The 10,182-nt window shown below is 46.0% G+C and overlaps 1 protein-coding gene across 3 annotated transcripts in view; it reads left to right on the top strand.

Moving 5' to 3' along the window:
• Positions 1-6,576: 6,576 nt before the first annotated feature.
• LOC123998912 (rho guanine nucleotide exchange factor 12-like) overlaps positions 6,577-10,182 on the top strand; it is a 157,627-nt gene continuing 154,021 nt past the window's right edge. Inside the window, exon 1 of one of the 3 annotated variants that reach the window (XM_046304137.1) lies at positions 6,577-7,707. In XM_046304137.1, the coding sequence (XP_046160093.1) occupies positions 7,676-7,707 (32 nt within the window). In that variant the 5' untranslated portion in view covers positions 6,577-7,675. The remainder of the gene's footprint in view (positions 7,708-10,182) is intronic. The other 2 variants (XM_046304135.1, XM_046304138.1) reach the window with 2 other exon arrangements.

Here is a 10,182-nt window from a genome sequence, read left to right as displayed (position 1 = left end):
ATAGTTCGTAAAAATAATCTGTCCTCGATTGCAACACTCACTACCGAGTTCCAAGCTGCCTTGTGCTTCACAATAACTGTTTGTCGGGGAGCTTTATGAAATGGGTTTCCATGGCCGAGCAGCCACACACAAGCCTTAGATCACCATACGCAATGACAAGTGTTGGCTGGAGTGGTGTAAAGCTCATCGCCATTAGACTCTGGAGTAGTGGAAACTCGTTCACTAGAGTGATGAATCATGCTTCACCATCTGGCAGTCTGACGGTCGAATCTGGGTTTGGCGGATGCCAGGAGAACGCTACCTGCCTGAATGCATGATGCCAATTGTAAAGTTTGGTGGAGGAGGAATAATGGTCTGGGGCCTTTTTCCATGGTCCAGGCCCTGTAGTTCCAGTGTGTCATGTTTTGTCATTTATTATCTTGTCTTGTCCCTGTGCTTCCCATTCTATTCGTTTCCCTCTGCTGGTCTTATTAGGTTCTTTCCCTCTTTCTATCCCTCTCTCTCCCCCTCCCTCTCTCACTCTCTCGCTCTCTCTTCTCTCTATCGTTCCGTTCCTGCTCCCAGCTGTTCCTATTCCCCTAATCAATCATTTAGTCTTCCCACACCTGTTCCCGATCCTTTCCCCTGATTAGAGTCCCTATTTCTTCCTTTGTGTTCCGTTCCTGTCCTGTCGGTTCCTTGTCTAGAATTCACCGTGCTGTGTTTGTGTATCGCCCTGTCGTGTCGTGTTTTCCTCAGATGCTGCGTGGTGAGCAGGTGTCTGAGTCTGTCTGGTTCAAGTGCCTTCCCGAGGCAACCTGCTGTTCACCTGCTGTTCAAGATCGAGTCTCCAGTTTGTCCTCGTCATTTCGAGTGAAAGTTGTGTTTTTTGTTTGTATTTACTTTACTGGATTAAAGACTCTGTTTTCGCCAAGTCGCTTTTGGGTCCTCTTTCACCTGCATGACAGAAGGAACCGACCAAGGAATGGACCCAGCGACTTCAGACGCTCGTTACACTGCCGTCGAGATCCAAGGAGCCATGCTCGGCAGACACGAGCAGGAATTGTCTGCTGCTCGCCATGCCGTGGAGAACCTGGCCGCTCAGGTTTCCGACCTCTCTGGACAGTTCCAGAGTCTACGTCTCGTGCCACCTGTTACTTCCTGGCCTGCCGAGCCTCCAGAACCTAGGGTTAATAACCCACCTTGCTACTCCGGGCAGCCCACTGAGTGCCGCTCCTTTCTCACGCAGTGTGAGATTGTGTTCTCTCTCCAACCCAACACATACTCTAGAGAGAGAGCTCGGGTTGCTTACGTCATTTCACTCCTTACTGGCCGGGCTCGAGAATGGGGCACAGCTATCTGGGAGGCAAGGGCTGATTGCTCTAACAAGTTCCAGAACTTTAAAGAGGAGATGATTCGGGTTTTTGACCGTTCAGTTTTTGGTAGGGAGGCTTCTAGGGCCCTGGCTTCCTTATGCCAAGGTGAACGGTCCATAACGGATTATTCTATTGAGTTTCGCACTCTTGCTGCCTCTAGTGAGTGGAACGAGCCGGCGCTGCTCGCTCGTTTTCTGGAGGGACTCCACGCAGTGGTTAAGGATGAGATTCTCTCCCGGGAGGTTCCTTCAGATGTGGACTCTTTGATTGCTCTCGCCATCCGCATAGAACGACGGGTAGATCTTCGTCACCGGGCTCGTGGAAGAGAGCTCGCATCAACGGTGTTTCCCTGCTCCGCATCGCAACCATCTCCCTCCTCTGGCTCAGAGTCTGAGCCCATGCAGCTGGGAGGGATTCGCATCTCGACTAAGGAGAGGGAACGGAGGATCACCAACCGCCTGTGCCTCTATTGCGGAGTTGCTGGACATTTTGTTAATTCATGTCCAGTAAAAGCCAGAGCTCATCTGTAAGCGGAGGGCTACAGGTGAGCGCAACTACTCAAGTCTCTCCATCAAAATCCTGTACTACTTTGTCGGTCCATCTACGCTGGACCGGTTCGGGTGCTACATGTAGTGCCTTGATAGACTCTGGGGCTGAGGGTTGTTTCATGGACGAAGCATGGGTTCGGAAACATGACATTCCTTTCAGAGAGTTAGAGAAGCCTACGCCCATGTTCGCCTTAGATGGTAGTCATCTTCCCAGTATCAGATTTGAGACACTACCTTTAACCCTCACAGTATCTGGTAACCACAGTGAGACTATTTCTTTTTTGATTTTTCGTTCACCGTTTACACCTGTTGTTTTGGGTCATCCCTGGCTAGTATGTCATAATCCTTCTATTAATTGGTCTAGTAATTCTATCCTATCCTGGAACGTTTCTTGTCATGTGAAGTGTTTAATGTCTGCCATCCCTCCCGTTTCTTCTGTCCCTACTTCTCAGGAGGAACCTGGCGATTTGACAGGAGTGCCGGAGGAATATCATGATCTGCGCACGGTCTTCAGTCGGTCCCGAGCCAACTCCCTTCCTCCTCACCGGTCGTATGATTGTAGTATTGATCTCCTTCCGGGGACCACTCCTCCTCGGGGTAGACTATACTCTCTGTCGGCTCCCGAACGTAAGGCTCTCGAGGATTATTTGTCTGTGTCTCTTGACGCCGGTACCATAGTGCCTTCTTCCTCTCCGGCCGGGGCGGGGTTCTTTTTGTTAAGAAGAAGGACGGTACTCTGCGCCCCTGCGTGGATTATCGAGGGCTGAATGACATAACGGTTAAGAATCGTTATCCGCTTCCCCCTTATGTCATCAGCCTTCGAGATTCTGCAGGGAGCCAGGTGCTTTACTAAGTTGGACCTTCGTAACGCTTACCATCTCGTGCGCATCAGAGAGGGGGACGAGTGGAAAACGGCGTTTAACACTCCGTTAGGGCATTTTGAGTACCGGGTTCTGCCGTTTGGTCTCGCCAATGCGCCAGCTGTTTTTCAGGCATTAGTTAATGATGTTCTGAGAGACATGCTGAACATCTTTGTTTTTGTCTATCTTGACGATATCCTGATTTTTTCTCCGTCACTCGAGATTCATGTTCAGCACGTTCGACGTGTTCTACAGCGCCTTTAGAGAATTGTCTCTACGTAAAGTCTGAGAAGTGCTCTTTTCATGTCTCCTCCGTTACTTTTCTCGGTTCCGTTATTTCCGCTGAAGGCATTCAGATGGATTCCGCTAAGGTCCAAGCTGTCAGTGATTGGCCCGTTCCAAGGTCACGTGTCGAGTTGCAGCGCTTTTTAGGTTTCGCTAATTTCTATCGGCGTTTCATTCGTAATTTCGGTCAAGTTGCTGCCCCTCTCACAGCTCTTACTTCTGTCAAGACGTGTTTTAAGTGGTCCGGTTCCGCCCAGGGAGCTTTTGATCTTCTAAAAGAACGTTTTACGTCCGCTCCTATCCTCGTTACTCCTGACGTCACTAGACAATTCATTGTCGAGGTTGACGCCAGAGGTAGGCGTGGGAGCCATTCTATCCCAGCGCTTCCAGTCTGACGATAAGGTTCATCCTTGCGCTTATTTTTCTCATCGCCTGTCGCCATCTGAGCGCAACTATGATGTGGGTAACCGTGAACTGCTCGGCATCCGCTTAGCCCTAGGCGAATGGCGACAGTGGTTGGAGGGGGCGACCGTTCCTTTTGTCGTTTGGACAGACCATAAGAACCTTGAGTACATCCGTTCTGCCAAACGACTTAATGCCCGTCAAGCTCGTTGGGCGTTGTTTTTCGCTCGTTTCGAGTTTGTGATTTCTTACCGTCCGGGTAGCAAGAACACCAAGCCTGATGCCTTATCCCGTCTGTTTAGTTCTTCTGTGGCTTCTACTGATCCCGAGGGGATTCTTCCTTATGGGCGTGTTGTCGGGTTAACAGTCTGGGGAATTGAAAGACAGGTTAAGCAAGCACTCACGCACACTGCGTCGCCGCGCGCTTGTCCTAGTAACCTCCTTTTCGTTCCTGTTTCCACTCGTCTGGCTGTTCTTCAGTGGGCTCACTCTGCCAAGTTAGCTGGTCATCCCGGTGTTCGAGGCACTCTTGCGTCTATTCGCCAGCGCTTTTGGTGGCCGACTCAGGAGCGTGACACGCGCCGTTTCGTGGCTGCTTGTTCGGACTGCGCGCAGACTAAGTCGGGTAACTCTCCTCCTGCCGGTCGTCTCAGACCGCTCCCCATTCCTTCTCGACCATGGTCTCACATCGCCCTAGACTTCATTACCGGTCTGCCTTTGTCTGCGGGGAAGACTGTGATTCTTACGGTTGTCGATAGGTTCTCTAAGGCGGCACATTTCATTCCCCTCGCTAAACTTCCTTCCGCTAAGGAGACGGCACAAATCATTATCGAGAATGTATTCAGAATTCATGGCCTCCCGTTAGACGCCGTTTCAGACAGAGGCCCGCAATTCACGTCACAGTTTTGGAGGGAGTTCTGTCGTTTGATTGGTGCGTCCGTCAGTCTCTCTTCCGGGTTTCACCCCCAGTCTAACGGTCAAGCAGAGAGGGCCAATCAGACGATTGGTCGCATACTACGCAGCCTTTCTTTCAGAAACCCTGCGTCTTGGGCAGAACAGCTCCCCTGGGCAGAATACGCTCACAATTCGCTTCCTTCGTCTGCTACCGGGTTATCTCCGTTTCAGAGTAGTCTGGGTTACCAGCCTCCTCTGTTCTCATCCCAGCTTGCCGAGTCCAGCGTTCCCTCCGCTCAAGCGTTTGTCCAACGTTGTGAGCGCACCTGGAGGAGGGTGAGGTCTGCACTTTGCCGTTACAGGGCACAGACTGTGAGAGCCGCCAATAAACGCAGGATTAAGAGTCCAAGGTATTGTTGCGGCCAGAGAGTGTGGCTTTCCACTCGCAACCTTCCTCTTACGACAGCTTCTCGTAAGTTGACTCCGCGGTTCATTGGTCCGTTCCGTGTCTCCCAGGTCGTCAATCCTGTCGCTGTGCGACTGCTTCTTCCGCGACATCTTCGTCGCGTCCATCCTGTCTTCCATGTCTCCTGTGTCAAGCCCTTTCTTCGCACCCCGTTCGTCTTCCCTCCCCCTCCCGTCCTTGTCGAGAGCGCACCTATTTACAAGGTACATAAGATCATGGACATGCGTTCTCGGGGACGGGGTCACCAATACTTAGTGGATTGGGAGGGTTACGGTCCTGAGGAGAGGAGTTGGGTTCCGTCTCGGGACGTGCTGGACCGTTCACTCATTGATGATTTCCTCCGTTGCCGCCAGGATTCCTCCTCGAGTGCGCCAGGAGGCGCTCGGTGAGTGGGGGGTACTGTCATGTTTTGTCATTTATTATCTTGTCTTGTCCCTGTGCTTCCCATTCTATTCGTTTCCCTCTGCTGGTCTTATTAGGTTCTTTCCCTCTTTCTATCCCTCTCTCTCCCCTCCCTCTCTCACTCTCTCGCTCTCTCTTCTCTCTATCGTTCCGTTCCTGCTCCCAGCTGTTCCTATTCCCCTAATCAATCATTTAGTCTTCCCACACCTGTTCCCGATCCTTTCCCCTGATTAGAGTCCCTATTTCTTCCTTTGTGTTCCGTTCCTGTCCTGTCGGTTCCTTGTCTAGAATTCACCGTGCTGTGTTTGTGTATCGCCCTGTCGTGTCGTGTTTTCCTCAGATGCTGCGTGGTGAGCAGGTGTCTGAGTCTGTCTGGTTCAAGTGCCTTCCCGAGGCAACCTGCTGTTCACCTGCTGTTCAAGATCGAGTCTCCAGTTTGTCCTCGTCATTTCGAGTGAAAGTTGTGTTTTTTTGTTTGTATTTACTTTACTGGATTAAAGACTCTGTTTTCGCCAAGTCGCTTTTGGGTCCTCTTTCACCTGCATGACACAGTGAAGGAAAACTTTAACGCTACTGCATACAATGACATTGTAGACAAACTTTGTGGCATGACAATGCCCCAGTACACAAAGAAGAACTTGACTGGCCTGCACAGAGCCCTGACCTCAAACCCAACTAACACCTTTGGGATGAATTGGAACGCCGACTGTGAGCCAGGCCTAATCGCCCAGCATCAGTGCCCGACCTCACCTAATGCTCTTGTGGCTGAATGGAAGCAATTCGCAACAGAAATGTTTCAACATCTAGTGGAAAGCTTTCCCAGAAGTGTGGAGGCTGTTATAGCCGCAAATGGGGACCAACTTTATGATTTTGGAAAGAGATGTTCGACAAGCAGGTGTCCACATACTTTTGGTCATGTAGTGTACATCAGAAAATCAATAAATCAGTACCTAGTACAATAGAATGCATGATCTAGATTATATGCTAAACATACAAAAGCGGACAGAGAAACATGATAAATTATTGCTTAGATATATACCATGTGAACATTTCCTCAGAATGTCTGTAATAAAGCCCTTTTGTGGAAAAAAAAGAATAAAATAATTGACTGGCTGGGCCTGGCTACTACTTATAGAGCCTATACATATATATCTAGCCAATATAATATAATGTAGTTGATAGCCAAATAAACATTATATTAAAATGTATCTGTTGGAATGTGCAATAATAGGCTTAGTAAATGGGCCATCTACTTGTCTGTCATATATAGCATGGAGATAAGATGTTGAATCATGACCATCCCATTTAGCCAGCCTAACATCAAAGGTTTTGAAAGCTCTATTCCGAAAACGTACCTGGGTGTTTTGATTCAAATACATACTGTAATTCAATGAAACGTAGTAGTCTCAACCGCAAAATAAACTAGGCTGCAGCAAACGGAATTTGTCGAGATCTGTGTGTTGCTTTCAAAAGTTGCTGTTACGAATTGCTGTGTCGGGACCCGGTTTGGCCCAAGAGGAAAGGTGATATTTTTGTATATATTTTTTCCGCTCCCTTTTTAGGCGTGGGAAAATTATTTCAATTTCCATCCGCACTATAGTAATAGTACAGTAAAGAGCGTAAGGCCTGTGAGGATCGCTCATGTAATCTAAACGGCATTTGGAACGGAGTGGTGAAAACTTTTAGAACGCAGCAAGGATCACTTTCATTGTTGTCGACATTCTTCCGGGCATGAAGGACCAAATTCGTCTGGGTTAAGGGGCGAATCGGATGGGAATTTTACCATGAAAACATTTTGGAAGGTAAATAAGCGACCAACTTCGAGAGAAACCAAGCTTCATTTGAGATAACTTAATGAAAAGAAAACCAAAAAAAGGAATCTTCAGAACGATTAGACCAATCTTGTCAAAACATTGGTCGAATTAGTAACTTTGTGCAGTGTTATTTCACATGGAAACAAATTAACAATAGGTAGCCAGTGCTAATACTTTCCCGGTAGTCTATTGACAAAGACGGATGCAGGCAGCGGCAGGCGATGCCCATGATACAGTGTGTTCGCAATTAATGTTTCTCCTAAAGATATTGAGAGGTTAACTTTTATTTTCTAGTAACAGTTCACCATACTCAGAGTTATCAATGTATCATTGGCAATACGTTGTTTAATGCACGCCCCCGTAATGGTTCTGAAGAAGAACGTTTACAGTCATCTCTGATGTCTTCTGTCTGGAACAATTGTTTTACATCAATATTTGAAAAAACGAAATACACCAAAGAATTGAAGTCTACACTGAACCCATATGTTCTTATTTTAATGGATTAAACGAATTTGAATCGTTGTGGAACGCCCTTGGACGGACATTGAAAGCCAAGACGAAGCCATTCTCCAAAATACAGTTTGTCATTTTGATGAAAATGCTAACGTTAGTTGGATAAAATCCGTGTGGAAAAAACAACGGAAGCCCAATGAGCGAGACACAGTCAACACTCACTGACAGGTAAATAATATCTCATTCCCACGACGCATGAATGGTAGCTCGACTCCTATACTGCTTATGCCGTTGCATTTATCCCTTCCCACGGCGCTGTATTGGTATTTTAATGTAACTATCAGCATATTGTAATGTAGCCTAGCAATACACATGATGGCATTTTTCCATGTCATGGTTTCAGGCCAGTGGACCAACGCGTTTGTTATGAAATCCCATTTCCCTTTCCCTTTCTAATATTATTAGATGTGTCTGATTTTCTCCTACCCCATTCATAGACGCGAACTGCTTTAGCGCCTATTGAAGGTATGGGGGAGTTTTGTTAAGAGCCCTGACACTTGCTCTAAACAACGTACCTCAAGCAATGCGTGTTTTTGGAAAAAGGCAGTGGTGGAAAAAGTATCCAATTGTCATACCTGAATAAAAGTAAAGATACCTTTATAGAAAATGACTCCTGTGAAAGTCACCCAGTAAAATACTACTTGAGTGAAAGTATCAAAAGTAAAAATTTCAAACTCCTTATATTAAGCAAACCAGATGGCACAATTCTTGTTTTTTAATTTTTAAATTTACAGATAGCCAGGGGCACACTCAAGACAACATTTACAAACTAGGCAATTGTGTTTAGGGCGTCTGCCAGATCAAAGGCTGTCGGTTGGCATGACCAGGGATGTTCTCTTGATATGTTTGTAAATTGGACCATTTTCCTGTCCTGCAAAGCATCCAAAATGTAATGACTTCTTTTGGGTGTCCAGAAAAATGAATGGAGTAAAAGTACATAATTTTCTTTGGGAATGTAGTGGAGTAAAAATTGTCAATATAAATAGTGAAGTACAGATACCCCCTACTTAAATAGTACTTTGAAGTATTACACTACCGTTCAACATTTTGGGGTCACTTACAAATGGCCTTGTTTTTTAAACGAAAGCACTTTTTTTTGTCCATTTAAAATAACATCAAATTGATCAGAGATACAGTGTAGACATTGTTAATGTTGTAAATGACTATTGTAGCTGGAAACGGCAGATTTATTTATATTTTTATGGAATATCTATAGTTGAAGTAAGAAGTTTACAGACACTTAGGTTCAAGTCATAACTCATTTTTCAACCAATCCACAAATGTCTTGTTAACAAACTATAGTTTTGGCAAGTCGGTGAGGACCTCTACTTTGTGCATGACACAGGTCATTTGTCCAACAATTGTTTACAGACAGATTATTTAACTTATAATTCACTATATCACAATTCCAGTGGGTCAGAAGTTTGTATGCACTAAGTTGATTGTGCCTTTAAACAGCTTGGAAAATTCCAGAAAATTATGTCATGGCTTCATAAGATTCTGATGGGCTAATTTACATCATTTGAGTCAATTAGAGGTGTACCTGTGGATGTATTTCAAGGCCTACCTTCAAAACTCAGTGATATCGCTCAGGAAGCAGATTTGTTCTGTCTCCTGGAGATGAAAGTACTTTGGTGAGAAAAGTGCAAATCAATCCCAGAACAACAGCAAAGGACTTTGTGAAGATGCTGGAGGAAACGGGTACAAAAGTATCTATATCCACAATAAAACGAGTCCTATATCGACATAACCTGAAAGGCCACTCAGCAAGCAAGAAGCCACATTATGGCCATTGTTTGGCCATAATGACCATCGTTATGTTTGGAGGAAAAAGAGGGGAGGCTTGCAAGCCGAAAAACACCATCCCAACCGTGAAGCACGGGGGTGGCAGCATCATGTTGTGGGGGTGCTTTGCTGCAGGAGGGACTGGTGCACTTCACAAAATAGATAGCACCATGAGGAAGGAAAATTACGTGGATATATTGAAGCAACATCTCAAGACATCAGTCAGGAAGTTAAAGCTTGGTCGCAAATGGGTCTTCCCAATGGACAATAACCCCAAGCATACTTCCAAAGTTGTGGCAAAATGGCTTAAGGACAACAAAGTCAAGGTGTTGGAGTGGCCATCACAAAGCCCTGACCTCAATCACATAGTTCTGTGGGCAGAACTGAAAAAGCGTGTGCGAGCAAGGAGGCCTACAAACCTGACTTAGTTACACCAGCTCTGTCAGGAGGAATGGGACGAAATTCACCAACCTATTGTGGGTAGCTTGTAGAAGGCTACCCGAAACGTTTGACCCAAGTTAAACAATTTAAAGGCAATGCTACCAAATACTAATTGAGTGTGTGTAAACTTCTGACCCCCTGGAAATGTGATGAAAGAAATATAATTTGAAGTAAATCAATTCTCTCTACTATTATGCTGACATTTCAATTCTTAAAAGAAAGTGCTGATCCTAACTGACCTAAGACAGGGAATTTTTACTAGGATTAAATGTCAGGAATTGTGAGAAATGGATTTAAAATGTATTTAGCTAAGGTGTATGTAAACTTCAGACTTCAACTGTATGTCTGTAAACACTCCAGCCAGCTGGTCTGCGCATGCTCTGAGGACGCAGCTAGGGATTTTGTTTAAACGTCTTA

The sequence above is a fragment of the Oncorhynchus gorbuscha genome, linkage group LG16 (assembly GCF_021184085.1).
Source record: "Oncorhynchus gorbuscha isolate QuinsamMale2020 ecotype Even-year linkage group LG16, OgorEven_v1.0, whole genome shotgun sequence".
Classification (NCBI taxonomy): Eukaryota; Metazoa; Chordata; class Actinopteri; order Salmoniformes; family Salmonidae; genus Oncorhynchus; species Oncorhynchus gorbuscha.
Note: the sequence above shows the minus strand (reverse complement) of the source record. Positions and strands in the feature narration are given on the sequence as shown.